This window comes from Panthera pardus, unplaced genomic scaffold, assembly GCF_024362965.1.
Source record: "Panthera pardus isolate Hobbes unplaced genomic scaffold, ASM2436296v1 HiC_scaffold_11, whole genome shotgun sequence".
Classification (NCBI taxonomy): domain Eukaryota; kingdom Metazoa; phylum Chordata; class Mammalia; order Carnivora; family Felidae; genus Panthera; species Panthera pardus.
The window spans coordinates 99,241,851-99,262,304 of record NW_026526666.1 but is presented as its reverse complement, the minus strand read 5'-3'; the positions used below and the strand labels follow the sequence as shown (position 1 = coordinate 99,262,304).

Below are 20,454 nucleotides of genomic sequence, written 5' to 3'. Positions count from 1 at the left end.
CACAAGACACTCTGGGCTCACCTGTACTTTCCTTCAAACCTGAAATCCGTTGTTTTCCCAAGGAGCCCTGGTTCCTTTTAGTGGGGACTGGTATTTAGAACCAAGATCTGGGTACTAGATATACTTAGAAAATAAATTTTTTAAAGCATTACCTGTCATTTTGATTGTGTGTGTTATCAATTAAGAGGACTTTCACATTTGGTTTTAAATGGTTCATCATTTGGTCCTTCCTTCAGTCCTGTGTGGGAGGCGGATCATTTTAAAAATGACAAAATGAGGTGTAGAGAGGATTTAGCTTGCCCAGAATTTTAAGACTAGTAAGAGCAGGTGCCAGGAGCCAAACTTCTACCTGCAAGCTTGATTTTTTTTTGCCACAGTATACAGTCTGCTAAAAAGTGTGCTTTGATATCTGTGATGCTGTGTCGCTGGCTCCTGCTCACTGCCAGCTCCACTAAAGAGACAACGCTTCCTTTGTGACTCTGAGTGATAAATGATGAGCCTTGAGAATATTTACATCCTTCTTAGCATCGCCATTGGAAGCTCCTTTTGTAATAGACTTTGCTAGGAGGCTTTCAGCGGTCCTTCATACTGAATAGAATATTTGACTTGTGACTTGGAGAGCCCTGTTTGACAACAGTACGTGGTCATACCTAAACCCTCTGTCTCATGACAGCCTGTAATTGGGTCACTCCAAGGAAGCAGGAAATCCAAGTAGTAGATCTTAAAATGCTATGCTTATGCTACGATATGGTATTTTATTATGTGAAGGTCTCTGCTTTCTCAAACAACACAAGCTTTTTAAATTTGTTTTTTGGTTGTTTTTTTTCCTTTGTTTTTTTTTTAGTTTATTTTTTGAGAGAGAGAGAACAGGGGAGGGGCAGAGAGAGAGAGAGTGAGAGAGAATCCCAAGCAAGCCCCACACTGTCAGCCCAGAACCCAGTGGGGCCTGAACCCACGAACCACGAGACCATGACCTGAGCCGAAATCAAGAATTGGACACTTAACCGACTGAGCCACCCAGGTGCCCCCGCAACACAAGCTTTTTAAAGTTAACGCTCCAAGGAACCTTTTTAGACACTTTTTCCTTAATCTCTCCCCACCATGAAATTTTAATCTCAGATACCTAAGTCCATCTGTTTACAGGCCGTGTATACGTTTGTGCTTTATATATAAAAAGTAAGATTTTTTTGTATCCTTCAGAAGCCGTTCTTTGCCCTCTTCAGGGTGATACCGCCCTCACCGAGAACGCATGGAGTAGATGGAGAAGTGAAGGATAAATCTCATGTGTATTACAATAATATGTTTTGTATCATAATAGTATATTTTAGAATATCTTTCTTGAATAAATACAATCCATAGATTATTTTGGTTCTAATAGCATTGCGATCCTTTGGTTACCTGAAGGCCACATCGTACAGCTGCAAAGACAATAATGTTTCATCCACAGAGAGCTTCAGAGTCCATAGTTCCCCTCCAAACAGCTAGATAGTCAGAATTGTTGGTGATACTGGTGAATTTTCCAGTATTGTTTTTCCCTGGGATTCCTTGATGTGTGAAGGTACTACTTAAGTACTACTATTGAATAAATTTAAGGGGCACCTGCGTTTTTCCCCTCAAAATCCCCCCCCCCCATCTGGACCTGAGCCCCACATGAAGAACTTTCGTGTCTGAGGGAGTAGAGAGAGACTGCCATTAGCTTTCCTCAGCACTTACCCTTTACACACCATCTCGTGTGCTTTGTGGGTTTTTCCTGTGTATTTCTGTGTCTGTCTTTTTATTGTCGCTTCCTGCCTCTGTCTCCTTTTATCTTCTGCTCTCTCTGCTTTCACCAATACTGCGCTCATCTCTCCTGCCCTCCCTCCACTTCCCCCCTCTCCTACATGTCCTCTCCTCTGTTTTCATCCAGGACTATGAGAGTAAGTTGCAGGCCTTGCAGAAGCAAGTTGAGACCCGCTCCCTCGCTGCCGAGACAACGGAAGAGGAGGAAGAGGAGGAAGAAGGTGAAATCTAGAGATGGAAACTTCCTACTGTAGATCTTTTGGATCTGTACTATCAGATTAACCCTTTATTTGTGGTCAAAGCTGGATTTGATCATAGGTGACCCTACCATTTATTGGTATCTTACCGAGCTGGTTTAAAGGTGATTCAAGAGATTCTCCATTCTACAGACTGTGCTCTCTGACGTGGGAGTGGGGCTGACAGTGTTCCCCGGGGTACAAGATTTCTTAGCTTGGTCTTCACAAAAGTCTCTTAGGCAGTTTACATATATGTTTCATATTACTGTATATATGAAGTTCACGTATATGTTACAGATAAATTAACTTTGAAGGAACGCTATGTACTAAATTCATTTTTTAATAGTGAAGTAAAATTTTGACCTTTTTGCTTCCTGTACTAGCAAGAAAAATAGATACACGTGAAGTTGCACGATATACTGGAGGACTTTTCTTTATTATAAGCCCTCTAATAGATATGTGTATTTTTTTAAAGGAAGTATATTTCTTTTCTTTTTTAAAATTTTTTAATTTTTAATTTTTAATTTTTTTGAAGTATAGTTCTTTGATACATTGCTTTATTTACTTTTTTGATGTTTGTTTATTTATTTTAAAAGAGTGCGGGCATGAGCAGGGGAGGGGCAGAGAGAGAGGATCCCAAGCAGGCTCCATGCTCAGCACAGAGCCCGACGCAGGGCTCGATCTCACGGATTGTGAGATCATGACCTGAGCTGAAATCAAAAGAGTAGACGCTTAGCTGACTGAGCCACCCAGGCGCCCCCGTACTGTTTTAAATATCAGGATTTTTTGAGTTTTCTGAAATGTATATGCTACCTTCACAACATCAGCAGAATTTAGTAAGCGTTACAAGAAGAAGACAAAAGCAAGTGAATGGAGAAAAACTGGACAATACTTTAACTTGATAAGAGAGATGAGGTAGAGGAGAGACGTAATTGCTACATAGTTAGGAGATCACCGTTAATCACGCTTCGTTTGCCCTTTCAGTTCCTTGGACACAACATGAATTTGAGCTGGCCCAGTGGGCCTTCCGGAAATGGAAGTCTCACCAGTTTACTTCATTAAGGGACTTACTCTGGGGCAATGCTGTTTACCTGAAGGAGGCCAACGCCATCAGTGTGGAACTGAAGAAGAAGGTACAGAGGGCGGGAGAATATGGGTCGTCTGGAGACACAGCTGAGTCCGAGGGGGTTCGTGGCTCCCAGTCTTGAGCTGACCTTTCCCTTGGGTGAACTCAGGTGCTTTTTGCTATGAAACAGGTTTATATGTGCCTTTCTTTTACATATGTGCCTGGAACGTGGTAGATACTAATTAAATATTGATTACATGACATTTTTAAAAGAACACGTTTTCTAGCTTGATTACAGAGGAGGAGACTATATTCCGACAAGAGCTAGGGAAACATGTTAGTAGGAGGAAGCTACTCTTGCGCTTCTGAAATTCTCAATTTGCTTTTAGTTCTCTGCCGTTACATTTACAGCTGCAAGTCCTAAGTGCCCCTCCTCCTCTAGGGTGTGAGAGGCAGCTTTGTGCAGTGGACAAGCGCTCTGCCCTCAGCCGGCTGGATTCCAATTCCAGCTCTCCTGGTTGCGTTGACTCTGACGCCCCTGCGCCTCCATTTCCTCATCCATAAAGTGGGCTTGGCAGCAGCCTCTGCCGTCTAGGGTTTTGTGAGGGATGAAACAGTAAGGACATGTAAAGAGCTGGAATAGCTCTTGGACGTGGTAAAAGACGATAAATGTTCCCGATCTTCCTCATTACCGAACCGTCACAGCGCATCTCCAGTTCACGTGCTGAATCCCACTGTATGTGCCACCGCCGAACGGCCCGGGGGCCGCAAGATGATGGGGGGTGGGCAGTGTCACATGGTAGGAGAGAGCACAGACTGCCCAGCTTTGGGGAGATTCAGTCTCTTCCCCGAGGGCTATCGTCTAGTTCTGTGAAATAGGGATAAGACGTCTTCTTCATTCACAATCTCAGCAACCCATTTCGTTTTGTAATTCTTTATCTACTCTCTTCAAGTAGACAAAATGAAGGCACAGACTGTGTCTCAGATGTAACCAATATTTGTAGGCGAAAACGCGGGGCAGTAGCGAGAAATAAATGACATGGTGCTTGAAAAGCACTTACCGTACAGTGAACACTTTTAAGAGTAGCGCTTGTGGCCCTGGAATTTCGACCGGAAAGCCGGCCGTGACGCTTCCACCCCCTCTCTGCGGGGCGCTCGAGACAGACTCGCGGGTCCCCCCCTTTGTTCTCTTGTGTACGTTCTCAAGAGTCTTCACTCAGTCACCAAAGGTACGTGCACTGAGGTTTTAGTTTGTGTGAACACACTGGGCCAGGGCAGGAAAACAGAGTCTGGAAATAGCTTCGTTTGACATCAGGATGGTTCTCTACGACTAGTGTACAAGTGGCCATATTTTCCCCCGTTAATCGCAAGCTGTTTGTTGAGCACATGCTACTCGTCTGACCTCTTCCCTGTGGGGCGTGATTCTGTCGCCTTGTTTCTGAAGCTGACTTGCTGAAAACACGGAGGCCATTTGCATGGTTTATTCCGTTCACGTAGGTGCAGTTCCAGTTCGTTCTGCTGACCGACACCTTGTACTCCCCTCTGCCTCCGGAGTTACTTCCCACCGAGGTGGACAAAACTCACGAAGACAGGCCTTTCCCGCGGACGGTGGTGGCAGTCGAAGTGCAGGATCTGAAGAACGGAGCGACGCATTATTGGTCTTTGGAGAAACTCAAGTATGGAAACATTCCTCGTGAAGGAAGTGGTGTTTTATTTAGGGAATAATAGTGGCTTGCTCAGATGGGCTCCCTCAGACTCTCCGTTCTGGGAGGAGGTCGCTGTTGCATCCTTTTCTGTGGTTCTGGATGGTTTGGAAGTATCTTCCATGCAAGATTTAAAATGTCATTGTGACATTTACTGTCCATCCATTTTCTTCTTTTTTTTTTTTTTTAACGTTTATTTATTTTTGAGACAGAAAGACAGAGCATGAACGGGGGAGGGGCAGAGAGAGAGGGAGACACAGAATCGGAAGCAGGCTCCAGGCTCTGAGCCATCGGCCCAGAGCCCGATGCGGGGCTCGAACTCACGGACCGCGAGATCGTGACCTGAGCTGAAGTCGGACGCTTAACCGACTGAGCCACCCAGGCGCCCCCCATCCATTTTCTTCTAAGTGAGTGGATCCCACTCTGACACCTTTGTCACTTGTAGATATGATCTAAATTGTCCCTCCGTAGACCCTCTTACATTTTCTTTCTTTTTTTTTTTTTATTATTTTTTAATGTTTATTTATTCTTGAGAGACAGAGACAGAGACAGAGCATGAGTAGGAGAGGGGCAGAGCTAGAGAGGAACACAGAATCCGAAGCAGGCTCCAGGCTCTGAGCTGTCAGCACAAGAGTCTGACGTGGGGCTCGAACTCACAAGCCGTGAGATCATGACCTGAGCCGAAGTCAGACGCTCAGCCGACTGAGCCACCCAGGTGCCCCTCTTACGTTTTCAATGCTCCAGTCTCATGATACCTATTTCTATCTTGGATGTAATAACTAGTCATCTTTTCTGTTCCGGAGGATGATGGGTAAAAAACAGGAAAGTTATAATGTAGTTTTCTCCTTTGCATTTAAGTTGATGACATGTTTTCTACTGTTGGGTATATTGGAGGTGTCCTCTACCATTGAACTATATTTCTCCTATAATTCAGCAGAGGTCAGGTAGCCATTTTTTTGCTTTTGGTGGCTTGTGTCTAGACTCAGACACTTTGGATACTGAGTGTTTGAGTTTCTGTACTTCTGGCCTTCATTCTTTTTTAATATCATTAAATGGTGGAAGCAGCTTTTGTTTTGTTTTGTTTTTAAATCTTGCATGGAAGATGCTTCCAAAGTGAAATTGTAATACAATCTCATGATGTTAACCCGGTGCACTTTATGTTTGTGTTTATGCAGGCAGAGGCTGGATTTGATGCGAGAGATGTATGACAGAGCAGGTGAGGTGGCCTCTGGTGCCCAGGATGAAAGTGAAGCCACCGTGACTGGCAGCGATCCATTTTATGATCGATTCCATTGGTTCAAATTGGTAGGAAGGTACGTGATGATTTCATTGGTGTCTTCTTTTTAAATAGTGAATGGTTTTGTTTCAACCTCAGCAGATATTACAGAAAGTTAAAAGAAAGTGTATAAAAATGCTCCGTGTAAAAAAATTTAAAAATGTTCCATGTATAATCTTATCCACTCATTCACAACCACTGTATTATTTGGTATATTTCCCTTCATTTTATTCGGCGTGCGGATTTAAGTCTCAACTTTTGGCTAGAGTAATTCACAATCTTCCTTGCCTCTTACAGTTGAACGAGATAGATTTATTTTTTAAAGTTTATATATCTTTGAGAGGGAGGGAGGGAGGAAGGGAAAGAGAGAGAGAGAAAACATGAGTGGGGGGGGCAGAGAGAGAGAGAGAGAGAGAGAGAACATGAGTGGGGGAGGGGCAAGGGTAGAGGGAGAGAGAGAATCCCAAGCAGGCTCCACACTGCCAGCCCAGAGCCCGACATGGGGCCTGAACCCATGCACCAACTGTGAGACCATGACCCGAGACAAAGTCAAGTGTCGGAAAAAAAAAAAAGAAAGTCAAGTGTCAGACTCCCAGTGAACCAACCATTCAGGCACCCCTGAACGAGACAGATTTAAAAGAAAACCTGTGTCTGTATCCTGCCCAGTTTAAAATCATAGAATGACTTACAGCTTACCATCTTGCGACTTCTCCATGATCCGATGTGTCCTCACTTTTTTTTTTTTCTTTTTAAAGCAGTTTATCTCACGATAGTCTTTGTAAGGGTGAGCCAACCACATACCTTGGTCATCCTCTTGAGCCTCTTTTGTGTGTACATAAATTTCAACATGTAGTGAAAACAGATAATGCCTCTGGGAATCCATACTGAGTCCAAGTTCTTAGATGTTTAGAATTTTAAAGCAGAGAGATGTAAGTTTTAGCTTAATGATTTCGGAATTTCAATTGTTTTTAAAATTTTTTTTTTTTTTAACGTTTATTTATTTTTGAGACAGAGAGAGACAGAGCATGAACAGGGGAGGGGCAGAGAGAGAGGGAGACACAGAATCTGAAACAGGCTCCAGGCTCTGAGCCGTCAGCCCAGAGCCTGACGCGGGGCTCGAACTCACGGACCGCGAGATCGTGACCTGAGCTGAAGTCGGACGCTTAACCGACTGAGCCACCCAGGCGCCCCTCAATTGTTTTTTAATTGCAAAAATTTTCTGACCGTTTTAAAGGAACTGGGTATAAAGGAGGAGCAAAGTCATAGTATTTTGTAGAAATGAAGTTTAAATCCTTTCCGTTCTACTCCAATAGTGGAGCGTTTTTCAAGAGTTGAGTTGGCCAAACACCTCTCACCCAAGCAAGGCACGAAACTTGCTTTGCTATACGCCATTCCATCCATCTTGTTTTCTGCTCAGAGATGATGTGGGAATCGGGGTAAAGATCTAAACCATATTTTTGCACCAAATGTTGAGTGGCTCCTTTGAGGCCTGGCCGCCGATCTTTCGTGTGACCCGGAAAGTAGAAACATTTTTACAGCACACCGTTCACCTGAGATCTTCTACTCGTGTGTTTCCTTTGCTTTTCTTATTCTAAGGATCAGTCCTTGTTGCCTTTCACCTGAACCGGAGGATTTATGCTGATTTTACCCTTTGCTCTTCCACTCGCTTGTACTGTGTTGGCTCCCCAGTGGGTTCTGTCCTTTTGGCGCCTGTAGCTTCCTGTTTAACCAGCTGTTCCTCTCTCCTTGGCTGTGTCCGTCGGCGTCTTCCCTGGTGCCTAGCTCCCCCATTTTCCACGGCTGCGTGAACGAGCGCCTTGCGGACCGCACACCCTCCCCCACTTTTTCCACGGCCGACTCCGACGTCACTGAGCTGGCTGACGAGCAGCAAGACGACATGGAGGATTTTGAGGACGAGGCGCTCGTGGACGACACCGGCTCTGACGCAGGGACGGAGGAGGGATCAGAGCTCTTCAGTGACGGGCATGACCCGTTTTACGACCGATCCCCGTGGTTCATTTTAGTGGGAAGGTTGGTGAGGTTATCGTCAGAAGGGCGAAAAGGGACCAGCTCTTGCGTTAACGAGGCTCCTTGTGCAATTTTGGACGGTCTCTCCTCAGCAGATCAGCCTGTGACGGGCCAGTCTGGCGAGAGACGGGCCCTCGGGCAGCGTTTGTGAGGTGCGCAGCCTGCTTGGCATAGCACGCGGCGGTGTGTGAGGGCTCTGAGTGGAGGACCCCTGGTCTTCGGGTGCCCAGTGACTTCCTTCCGAAGGACGAAACCCCAGAGGAGAAAGGAATGAAAGCTAAGAGTCACAGGTTACAGGGTCGAAGAATGTTGCCGTGTTCTAACGCTTCCGTTTTGTAGGAAGGGGAGCGAGGAAGCGTGTGGGGGTGACTTGAGAGCAGAGCAAGTCCATGGTTGGGCACACCGGCCGGAATCGAGAGGACAGGAGTGGAATCGGGAGGAGCGTTAGTTTCTCTGGGTGCAAACGAGAATCAGGAACACGAAGTTTGCTTTTGTCTGAGACGGATGCCTTTCTTTGGCCGGTTTCGCCGAGCCCATCTGAGGTGTTTGGCTTCTGCTAAAATTTCACCTGCAGGCTTTATGATGAATCTCGTGAAGTGATCTGTTGACACCATCAACAATGGATATGTGTTCAGCACTGCATGAGACTGCTTTGTGTTCAGTTTGACTTTCCAAACTGAGGCCTTGTCTCTGACCCCATCTGTCAGTGCTGCAGAGCTCTCATGCACACCCTCCTAATACTGGAGGCTTTGTCCGAACCCAGTCTTCACGCTCAAGTAAGTTTCATTACGAATTCCACAGTGCAGCACTCACTGGATTAATACAAAAGTCTGCCTAGGTTTTAAAGTATGAAATTTAATTGTAACGCCTCATTAGGGCCACACATTTTGAAAATAGGGAATTATGTCAGTGTTAAATGGGTAAGTGCCAGTTATCTAGAAATTGAAGGGCAGTGAGTGTCCCGACCCAGTGGGGATTTTAGGTTCTGAAACTGAGCTCCTCGCGTGGTGTCGGCATGTCCTTGCCTGGCAAGGACTGCGTGACTACTGAAGCAAACGATCGCTGTGTAGGGAGAGAGGGGAAAGAAGAGGTTTCTTGTAGACATGAAAGTCTCAAATATGACCGTGGGTCGTAATTTAATGTTAGACAGTCTTGGGGTCTTATGAAGGGGAGGGGCATTTATTCAGTGTTCCCTTGAATAAACATGAAGGGATGATGCAGCCATGACTGTTGTGTTTTATTAGCGTATTGCCAGGAATAGATGCTTAGTGTTTCGGAGAAGATGATTTATATTAAATCTGAGAAAAGTAGTCCTGTGTACAAATAATGGGACCATGCGCTCTTTGTATTTTATGGCTGTGTGCGTTCTAAAAAGGTCGGAAGTTAGAACCAAGTCTCTGTTCAAAAAGGGCTCGGTCCCCGTGCCAGTTGCGCAGCTTCTGACGCCACCCGTTCGTGTCGTACTCTGTCAACACAGTGAGGAGTGTGGAGCTTCGCCTCACATGGCACTTCGGGAAGAGCGCTGGCCCTGACTGTCTGAAGTCTGAGTCCTAGCTTAGGCTTAACTTAAACCGAGGCCTCTTGGGTTCTCGAGTGCACAATGATGAGTTAGGTGGGAAAACAAAGAGCCTTAAAGATCCTTTACATCTTTGAGATTCTGTCATCCACACTAGCGAAACGAGTATCTTGGTGAAGAGTTCTACTCCAAGGCGTTTGTATTTTGAGTCACTTGTATGGAAAACTGAAGTCAGAATCCCACTTAATGTGGACATTCACTGGCTTTTTCTAAAATATGTGCGTTATTTTCTCTATGGTTTTATTCATTGTGATCATATCTGATACAAGTTAGGTAAAAGCAATGAACTCTGCTCTGATTTTCAGTTGAAGTGTCTGTTTGACACTTTAAAGACACACTAAAGAGCCTTTCAGGAATGGATTTTTCCATGTGTTTGGTTTCCCTGGGTTCTAAGACTAACTTTACCTTGCAAGGAAGAGGTTGGGGGAGGAGGTGAGATCATGGCGATCGGAGGAGTGAAAGATAGCTCTTTACTTTTGCCCTCAACTACATTTTGCATCCACAACCAAAACTGATACCTGTGCAACATCACCCAGTTGTGTAGTGGTCAACATCTGGGTAAGAGAAGTGACCTCTTTCCTGTTTTTGTGATTCACAAGATTGGCCTTTCCCTATTGGCACGTTAATTGCAAATACAATTCCCTCGTAAAATTTTCCAGTTTCTTGTGAAATTCCATTTGTAGGTTTTGTTTCTTGGCCTTGGCTGCCTCTGGTGAATTTTTATGTGAATGTTAAAAGAGCTTGTCCCTTTAGCTGTTCTCTTATGGCATGCTGGGATGTTATGAACCATCCATCATAATTTGGGATGAAATGTAAAATATTTAAGCTAGTCTCTGGGTTAAAAGGGAGTAAAGATGGTTATTCTAATACCTAAGTCTGAACTGACATTTTTTTTTTCTGTAACTAGAACCATAATTATACTGATTTGTCTTATCTTTATGTTGACAAAATTTGTTTCCCTCCTTGATGTAACTTCACAGAATTTATGCTAATATATCCTTTACATCTTACCCTGTCTCATCCCTGTTCTCCTTCAGTCTGCTAGCTCAAAGTAGAAGGACTCTCAAGAATGCAGAGTATTTATTAAAATTCCAGTTTAAAAAACTTCAGAGGAGAACTTAACACGGCATTGACTTTGGGCTGAGGACTCTGTTCTGATAATAGGACAGGGAGCTGTCTGGCGACTGTGCCCTTATGTGGCCACAGTGCCCCTGCCACTGCTATAGGATTACAGAATTCTCTTCTAAAAAGGGAAATTTGCAAGAATACTTTCTGTTTTTTCACCTTTGCAATAGCCATTGCCATGGGCAGAAAGGAGATTCTTGTCTTTAACGTGTGCTCAAACAGTGCTTTGTTGTAATGTGTGTGTGAACATGATATGTGGTGCCTTCAAGTGGTAAGCTTTTTGAAAATTAGAAACAGGGGTTCCTGCTCTAAGTATAAAACCAGCTATGCAAGTCAAGACAAGCGAGGAACCTAAACTTGTTCTATATAGTTAATGTCCATCTTGAGTATAGCTTAGAAAAATCAACCTAGTATGTAAGGTTGGATGGCTTTGCTTCTCTACCTCTGGTGTAACCCATTTTTCTGGGAAATGTTCCATTTCTACTTAAAGATAGAGAGCACATCATTTTTTCTTCACTTACGTACCTAGACATTAAGTCGTACGCCAGATATTTATTGAGTATGTTTACTCAGATATGCCAGACCCTCTGTAGGCAGGGGCAAGCAAAACCAGACATGATTTCTGCTCTCACAGGTTTGCAGTCTGGTGGGCGAGACAGACAGATAATCACATAAATAAACGGAAATCATAGCAATGATGGAATCGTGTTACCGAGACCATTTAACACCAGAGGCCGTGGGGGGGGTGGGGGGTGGGGGGTGGGTGGGAAGCGGGGGCTGTCGTGAGAGCGGTGTTCAGACTAAGACCTGAAGGTGTGAAATCAGTGGTGTGAGGTGGGTCGCAGCGCTCAGGGAGGACTCCAGGCAGGGGACAAGAATGTGCAGTGGCTCGGTGATGGCCAGGCATCGAATGCCAGCAGGTGTGGCCGGAATGCCATTGAGAGACAGAGGTGGTCTGTGTGGTGCCGCCTTGGAAGTGAAACGATCCATTTGGTACCTTAAGCCAGATTCTTAGTCTTTAAACTCTGTCACAGCACTTTGATGTTTGAGAGTCTCGTTTGTAACCCTTTTTAGAAGACTTTTCATTTTTTAATTTTTATACAACAAAGCTTAATCCTCTGTTTCTTAGCATTTCCCTCCCCGCCTTTGGAGCAGACTGAAAGGGAAATAGACTTCATTTGATCTGATTCAGTGTTTTATTTACAGTTAGTTATTTTTGTTATACTTTTCATTCACGTTTCATTTATGCTCTTAGAGTTTTATTAACATTTGTTTTTCTGTGGTGTATTTTGTCTATTTTCTGTGTGTGGTTTTTTTTTTTCATTGCATTGAGTTGAAACCCCACAGAGCCCCTCCATCTTCTTTTCTCTTTGTTTTAAAGTAGATACAGAGCAGGAAAAGAAGCAGAAAGTCACACGTGTCACGTTCAGTTACGTTTGATTCCTTGGTGCAAATGTTTGCTCTTTGTTTTGCCTTGTGTTCAAAGATCAGCATATACCAAGTCGGAAGACAGGAGTAACAGTGGGAACTAGATTCTATATCCCATCCACTGATTGACGTGAACACTCCTAAGCTTTGTGATCGCATTTTTACTATTTAAAAAAACCCTCAGTAGCCACAAAATAACGGAAGAAGTAAAAAGAGTGCAAATGTGCTATAGGACTGCTAGTTTGTTTGAAATCGACCATGTGAGGTCTGTAACCTCCCTTCTGTGTTTGCATTTCTGAGTTAAGTTTTGGATCCAGGAGCAAAAGCAGCCCTTTAGAGATCAGCTGTATTCTCCCTCAACGTTTGTCTCAGTGCCCTTCCAGGGTCTCCTATATGCTTGCTACGCAGAAACGTCTAGCTACAGAGCCTCTCTGTTCATGTGTGTCAGTCACCTGCCTGAAGATAACAGTCATTTCCTAGGGGACAAATAAAGACCCATAATGCTGTGACTTGAAATCTATTTTAGAGCAATTAACTGTGTTTCGTCACATTTCCCTGCCTGTTTTGTCTCCTGATTCCTGTTTTATCTGTTGGGAGAAACAAAACAAAACACCTTTATAATTGCTTATGTTGAAAGGTGAGGCTCTTCGGTGGGCTCCCTTCTCTCCACCCTTAGCAGCATCCATAGGGCCGTACCTCGAAAGTCTGCTTCCAATTGTTACTCTTCGACCTCCAACTAGTCTTTTTTTTTTTTTTTTAACTCATCATTTTTATAGGAAGCAATTTGGTATAAGTTGGTCTTTGTCAACTGCTTTACCAAGCATTTGCATTTCTTTCTGTATCATCTGTGCTGAAAAAGCAATGGGGGCGGGGGCGGGAGGGGGCAGTCTGGGAGTACAGAACAGAAAGGTGACCTTAAGACAGGGCCCAGAAGCCAGCTCACAGTCTCTTGAAGATATTCTCGGTAACTCTGAAAGCCATCCTCTCTGTCTGTGGGATGCTCAGATGTTTGTCTGCCGGTTTCTGTCTCCAGGGCATTTGTTTACCTGAGCAACCTGCTGTATCCCGTGCCCCTGATTCACAGGGTGGCCATTGTCAGTGAGAAGGGTGAAGTGCGGGGATTTCTGCGTGTGGCTGTGCAGGCCATTGCAGGTAGGTGACCCTCTCCCGGACTGGGAGCTGGGGAGTCTTTGCCTAGAGACAGAGCAGTCCCATTGTGTGGGGGCCACGCTTCGGTTACGTGATTGACGGGCTGCCTTGGAGAAAGCCTTTACTGTTTCCTTTTAGTTATTATTCCCGAGTATCATAAACGGATTCTGTTTAGTCTGGGCTACAGCTATTTTGGAGTAACGGGACGAAGGGATCTCCTTTAACATGAAGAACAACTCTCGGATTGACTTTATAAAAGACATTGGTAAAACTGCTTCAGAAGTAACAGGATTTCCACGACTCTGTCTTGCTTAATTTTCTTGCAGGGTACTTCTAGTAGACCTCTCTGTCCTTTGACTCTCTTTTGTTGGGCATGGATCAAGATTCCGATATTTTCTACTTTTCCACGATCCAGCCTACATTCTGAGGGAAGAATGTGGCCATTTCCTGTAGTTTTTGTCTTTTAATTTCCAAGTGCCATGTTGTGTTGAGCGACCTTTCAGCTTCTCCCCATGGAAATCTGTGGCATAGTCGCCAGGGTGGAGTTTATGAAAATCTCTGCAAATACTCCTTCTTCAAATATTTGTTGGGTGGTATTGAACATCATCTTGCCAAGCGAAGGGTCGGTATTTCTAGGTATGACATTTGAACAATATCAAGGATAAAACTGGTTCTTTATTAACTAGTCTCATTTGAGCTAAGCAGGTTGGTAAATTTACCTGAGTAGAGCTGGAAGCAGCCCTTTGTGACTTTCCTGCTTCCAGCTTTTCTTCCTTTCTTATGCATAAGCCTTATTCTTTAATATCTCTTACTAAAGTTCTCGAACCGGAGGGCTCCACTACTTTCCTATTTATGATCCAACAGGAGCCATTCCCCCCTGCCCCGTATGTAGTCTCACTTGATCCTTTTTTTTCCCCCCCTACTTAGCGGATGAGGAAGCTCCTGATTATGGCTCTGGAATTCGACAATCAGGAACAGCTAAAATATCTTTTGATAACGAGTACTTTAACCAGGTGAGAAGCCTTCTGGAAGGAGAAAAACCTCAGAAAAGGACAAAGTGGAAGACAGGTTTATAAGGAGGGTGTTCACTGGAGAACCGTTCTTCTGACTAGAGTCACAAAAGATGGGTAACCCCGGGGTTGTTCGTAGATCATGGGACACATCTAACACTTACAGAGGTAAAGGGGTATTTATATTTTATTGTATCGCCTTTTCTCAGGCAGCTCTCAATGCACATAGTTTTCCAGTCACCGTTACTTGTTGGGCAGATAGACATAAGTAAGGAGATTGGGGAAAACACACTGCCGTGCAGCTTGATCATCCGCCTGCTCCTGCCTGTTTTCAGAATGACTTTTCTTCCGTGGCAATGACTCGTTCTGGTCTGTCTCTGGAGGAACTGAGGATTGTGGAAGGGCAGGGTCAGAGTTCTGAGGTCATCACTCCTCCAGAAGAAATCAATCGAATGAATGACTTGGGTACGTAGACAGAGTTTACTATGACTGGGGACATTTTCAAAGAGGGGAAAATATTGAGCACTGTCAAGGGAGACGGTTGCTTTCATCCACTGGGAGCGGAAATGCTCTGCTCTCTCCTCTTTGAAAGGTGGTGTGCATTATTTGGATCACCTGTGTGCTAATTTGACCCTCTTTAGATTTGAAGTCAAGCACTTTGCTGGATGGTAAGATGGTCATGGAAGGGTTTTCTGAAGAGATTGGCAACCACCTGAAACTGGGCAGCGCCTTCACTTTCCGCGTGACAGTGCTACAGGCCAGTGGGATCCTTCCGGAGTACGCAGACATCTTCTGTCAGTTCAAGTAAGCCGCCCCCGGTTCCGCCATCCTGGCTGTTGACCCAGTCCTCTGTGAACCGCAGGATGTACCACATACGTGACGTAGTACCGCTCTCATCAGGTACACAACCAGCAGTTTCTGAAATAAAGGCTTTCTTCACCCCAGATGGGACTGCTACCAGGCACGTAAAGTGGTATGAAAGAGAGTTAGCCGTGGGGAGGAGTGTGACCGTGCATCTGCCACAGGGTTCCGCTGTGGCCTGTCCCCTCTGCCGGCAGTACAGGATCTGATCTAGATAAGCCTGTTTATTAGTCATTCTAATGCTCTTCGTGGAGCAGTATCTTACCAATAAGCAAGCCTGAAGGCAGTGAATTGTCCATCCACCAATTATGCCTGTTCAATACTGACTTAAATAATATAAAGGAGAGTAAAATTCCACATCAGCTGAAAAATAGCTAGTATGTGGAGAAGATGTGACGGGTTTGGCTCCTCCTCCGCTACAAGCTCTCTCCAGCCTGTAACCCTCTTGAGCCCTGGAATTCTTTTTAAGACCTCCCTCGGAAAACACTTTTTTTGTCAGTCTTCAGTTTTAATGCCTTCAGTTTTACTGATAGACATCAGTATATCTTTTCAGTACTTGTGAAGGGCCACAGAGAGTGACATCTGACCCACCCTGTTCCATCAGTTGGCCCCTGGTGCCACCACGAGGCTGCTCTAGAAAGTTCTGCTGTCCCTCTCCCTCAGAATGTGCCTCGGCCTTCCCAGGCATCCTAATGCAGTTGCCAAAGCACCGCCTTTCTAGAGATTTTAGCCAAGTCCTGAAGCAAATGTGATTACTGCATAGTAGACCACTAATGTCATTTGCTCTAACTCATAGTTGTTGTTGAAGTATTGATTTTGCCCATTCAGTGTGTTTTCACTGGCAACCCTAAGTTAACATGGGGGGGGGGTGCAATGGAGTTTGCTAGATGAACCAGTTGCTTTGAGCTTTCATCGTTATTCTTGTGGGGCAACTGGAATATTTTAGGAAACAGACCTCCTTGGTTAACGGGCACCTGAAATGTCAGTAATGTTAGGTTGATCTTTTGTCCTAACATCTCCAAAGAGAGAGCAGCATCTCTACCTGGGGTCAGCTCTGGAGAGGACGGCATGTTGACTCACGTTGAAAGAAGATTCAGATTCTTCTTGAGCTATTACAGACTCTTATCTGGCTTGTGTAGAGAAGACACGGCCGTCAAGCAGTATGGACGATTTCATGCATGACCAGTGTGGAACCCCAGGATATTTGTACCTGCTGTAATCATAACATGGAGGAGTATAGACTGCAAATCAAGCGATGCCCCTGGAGCCTCTGGCACGTATGGTGTATGGTCTGGATAGGAAGAAATCGGAAGGAAAAAAAGGAGTAAGGTGTACAGGTAGGAGAGAGAGAGGGCTAAGGAGGAGAGTGAGAAGAAGACCAATAAGGTGCGTGCGGTGCGGAACGCTTCAGTGCCGGCAGCAGGTGGCATCTGGGATGAGGAATGCGGGGCAAAAGTACACCGCTGCCCTCAGACTCCGTGAACTGATTTGGAAGACAGGGAGTTCATAATCCTGGTTTCGGCACCCTATTCGAAGTATTCGTTCCTTTCCCCGCCTTGTTTTCTTGTGGGATGTCCTTCCGATGGCTATTTCTGTCTGGGAGTAGGTCTTTGTGTTGAGTTTTCTTTCATTCTCTACCTCTTTTCATTTCAGGCTAATAGGGAGGAAGAGAGAACAATAAAAACTCACAGTCTGTGAGAATAAGCATAGTCTATCGCTTCACAAATATTTCAGGAGTATCTTCTGTATCTGGAGCACTGTAGGAGATACTCGCTGTCTCTCGGGGAGACAGGCATGTAAATACTTTATTTTAAAGAGTGAAATTGCTGTCGAGGAGAAAACGGGTCCCTAGTGCTGTGGGAAGACAGAACTGTTTGGGTGAGCTGGGGAAGACTTCCTGGAGGAGCTGACACTTAAACCTAATCTTTGCAGGTCTTTAGGGAGACTCCTAGGCAAGAATGCCAGACACAGGCTTTAGCACTTCCTTGTAGAAGCCTGAATATGCCACATCTTTTCTACACAAAATGATATTATAATCTTTTTTTCTCAGTAAAATATGTTCCTACAGAGAAACAGTAATTCCCTGAATTCACTCTTGCTCTGCTATCTGAGGTCTTGCGTATGCGTTCAGGTGGCTAAGTGGTCAGCATCAGTTAATCTTTCGGTCATTTTTGAAATAAAATCTAAAATGCTATCTGAGTGATCCTGGAAAACGTGCATTACAAGGAACTACAAATTACTTGGCTCAGTGGAAGCCTCTGCTGAAGTAGGCTGCTTCTTTCCATACGATCCAAGTCGGGTTCCTACGACATCGATGTTGATGAAACTGGTTAATGTGAAATTCACGTGTCTTATTTTTTTATTAAGCTTTTTGCATCGCCATGATGAAGCGTTCTCCACCGAACCCCTCAAAAACAACGGCAGAGGAAGTCCTCTGGGCTTTTATCACGTGCAGAATGTAAGTGGTTTTTGCCAAAGGCCTTGCAGGTTTGGGGGCCCCCACAGCGGCTGGTGTTAGGCCCTCGTCCTGTGTGGGCAGCCTCTGGCTTTCTCAGCCCAGGAAGGAGGATCGTCCAAACTGCTGTGCCTGGGGTTGGGCAGGGGGGGGGTGGGGGGAGCTTCCTGGTGAGAATAGACAATGGAGGGAGTGGCTAGAGCGATGAGGTCATCCTCAGCGGACCGTGCAGCCAGCCTTCCCTGTGTAACAATGTGGGGGTTGGTCTGCCAATAAAATCTTCCATCAGTTTGAATGTAGTGAGTTGTTTTTAGCGTTTCCTTCCTAGAAAAATAAGCACACTTAGTAGGAGTTTTGTTAAAGTTAATGTATTATCCTTTCAACTAGAAGATACTTACGTTGCTCAGTTGCAAATAAGGTTAAAAAAAAAACTACGTTATCTTTTGTAGCTAAATTAAGATTCAGTCTGTTTTCCTTGCAGCTGATACTATGATTAACCCGTTAGTGCCCCTTACAGCTCTCTCAGACGTGGAGTAAGACAACAGAGCTTCTGTCTCTTCCAGGAAGGGTCACCCAAACCCTGTTCGGAAGTCATCATCCTCACAATAGCTAACATTCTTTGAGAGCTTATTTTGTGTCAGTCACTGTTCTGAGACACTTGTGTGTCTTAATTCGTCTAATCCTCACCTTTCTACCGCAGACCCTCATGGCCCCCAAATGACAGCTGAGATAACTGAGGCGCAGAACAGTTAAAGTCACTCACCAGGGTTGCAGAGCTCACAAGAGGCAGAGATGGGGTTTAAGCCCAGAGCGATGTGGCTGTGGTGTCTAGGAGATTCGCTCCGACCTGAACCGCTCTCCTTCTCTTGTTAACCGTATTCACTGTCTAAAGTCCGAGTGGAAAGGACAGCTCTAAAGACGGAACGGCAAACGCGAAACCCACTTGCTTTATGTTTAATTGCATGAGTATGAGCGTGCGTGTATCTGAGAAATACTCACGAGGATAGTGTGCACAAGGACTGTGCTGACGCCACCAGGGAAGAGTGATGAATCACAGAGGGTTGTGTCCCCGAAGAGCTTAGGATGATAGAGACATAAGACGCGTATTGAAACAGCAGTATCACATGGCCTAGAGACCTTGCTTATTAGCAAGGTATTTGTTAAATGCAAAGGAAGTAGAAAGAAGGGAAAGTTATTTCCATTAACAGAAAGATACTTTAGGTTACTTTTTCTGTGGGGGCAGGGGGCAGGGTTGGTAGTTGGGTGGGGAAAGGAGGTGGGAACTTTCTGAAGGATGTAGCGTGATAAGAAAAGGTGGGTCAGACTTGGTTATGTGCCTGGTGCCTTGTCAACCGGCATGGTTTTCTCACTGTCGTTACTATTCAAGCCAGGCCTGGAAGTCTGCGAATGACTTACAGGCACAGAGATAGGAGCAGGCCTTACAGGCAGGGCGATAGCCTGCGCAGGTCCTCAGGCACAACAGGGGAGAGAGGAGCGGCAGGTGAGTTTATGCCAAAACAGTAAGTGTGTAAAGGGCAGCAGGTGCGGATGACGGAGGGTCTTGAAGGCCTAAAGTTTATTACTAAAGTTGCTTTAGAATGAAAACCAGTGCGGAGCCCCTGTCTTGGTGGGAGAGACCCGCAGAGTCAAATCCCCAGCACACCCTGGCTACTCAGAAGTGCTAAAATTCTGACTGCAGCAAAAATGTGGGTTTGTTAGAGTAATTCATTCCCTAATCTAGCTTGGCTTTATTCCTCATTAGATTGCAGTGGAGGTCACGGAATCATTCGTGGACTATATCAAAACCAAGCCGATAGTATTTGAAGTGTTTGGGCATTATCAGCAGCACCCGCTTCATCTGCAAGGACAGGACCTTAACAGGTTTGGACCAGAGAAGCAAAGATTCTTGTTGCTGATGTTATCGTTGGCCTGTTCTTACTGTCATTGCCACTTGACGGGAAGGAAGAAATCTTTTGCGGGACTCAGAGAACTGAAGAACAGTTTTCTGTGGTCCCTGATAATTTCCTCTTTAGAAACGTCACCACCTTTTTTCTAAGCCACCGAACCACTAATTTAGGTAGAGCGCATTGAATTTTGCCCAGCTGACCTGGGGTGCTATCTCTTTTGTAGGAAGAGACTTTGAATAGGAAAGAGAGTTGAGGTGATGCGACATGAGAATTCTGTGTAATTGTTCCTAACTAACCCAGAACTATATGAAGCATGAGCTGTAAGTAGAGACGTTGAAAGTGATGAGGAGAGCAGCAATGGGGCCTTTTGGGAGATGGCAGAGTGTCCGTGTTAGCAGAAAACTTCTCCTGTTTATTAACTGGGACACCCAAGGGCACTGTTGTTAAAATGTCTTGGCCTCAGTTTCACTGTGTGGGGTTATATCTGGTATCTGATACTAGGCCTCATTTGCAAGTGCCAGGGATCCGTTTCTAGAGGGGATTTAAACACGCCATCGATGGGACCCTTTCTCAGTCTTGAACTTTGTCCCCTTCCTTTGCAGCCCGCCTCAGCCATCTCGACGCTTCTTCCCTCCGCCCATGCCGCTCTCCAAGCCAGGTGAGCCCTCCTTGGGGTGACACGGCTCTGATTCTGATGGCTTTTCAGATAGAAACCATTTGCACATTCCCGCTCCACTTGGTGTGTGCTTGCATATTCCTGTGTCTAGCAGGAGCTGGGATTCTTGGTTCCTGATTTAAATGGGAAGTCAGAAACGATAGGGCTCTCTCTCCCTGCCAACTTTCTGGTCTTCTTAT

The 20,454-nt window shown here is 45.1% G+C and overlaps 2 protein-coding genes across 28 annotated transcripts in view; one reads left to right on the top strand and one right to left on the bottom strand.

Annotated features, from left to right (window-relative positions):
- DFFA (DNA fragmentation factor subunit alpha) overlaps positions 1-20,454 on the bottom strand; it is a 244,621-nt gene that overhangs the window by 116,962 nt on the left and 107,205 nt on the right. The window lies entirely within an intron of this gene.
- The window catches only part of KIF1B (kinesin family member 1B), a 144,328-nt gene that overhangs the window by 94,325 nt on the left and 29,549 nt on the right, over positions 1-20,454 (top strand). For 12 of the 27 annotated variants that reach the window (XM_053898983.1, XM_053898986.1, XM_053898987.1 and 9 more), the window contains 12 exons: positions 1,907-2,000; positions 3,000-3,148; positions 4,579-4,757; positions 5,960-6,097; positions 7,750-8,091; positions 13,251-13,369; positions 14,294-14,379; positions 14,712-14,841; positions 15,018-15,180; positions 17,605-17,695; positions 19,455-19,573; positions 20,202-20,257. In XM_053898983.1, coding sequence (XP_053754958.1) covers positions 1,907-2,000; positions 3,000-3,148; positions 4,579-4,757; positions 5,960-6,097; positions 7,750-8,091; positions 13,251-13,369; positions 14,294-14,379; positions 14,712-14,841; positions 15,018-15,180; positions 17,605-17,695; positions 19,455-19,573; positions 20,202-20,257 — 1,666 coding nt within the window. The remainder of the gene's footprint in view (positions 1-1,906; positions 2,001-2,999; positions 3,149-4,578; positions 4,758-5,959; positions 6,098-7,749; positions 8,092-13,250; positions 13,370-14,293; positions 14,380-14,711; positions 14,842-15,017; positions 15,181-17,604; positions 17,696-19,454; positions 19,574-20,201; positions 20,258-20,454) is intronic. The other 15 variants (XM_053898994.1, XM_053898992.1, XM_053898988.1 and 12 more) reach the window with 2 other exon arrangements.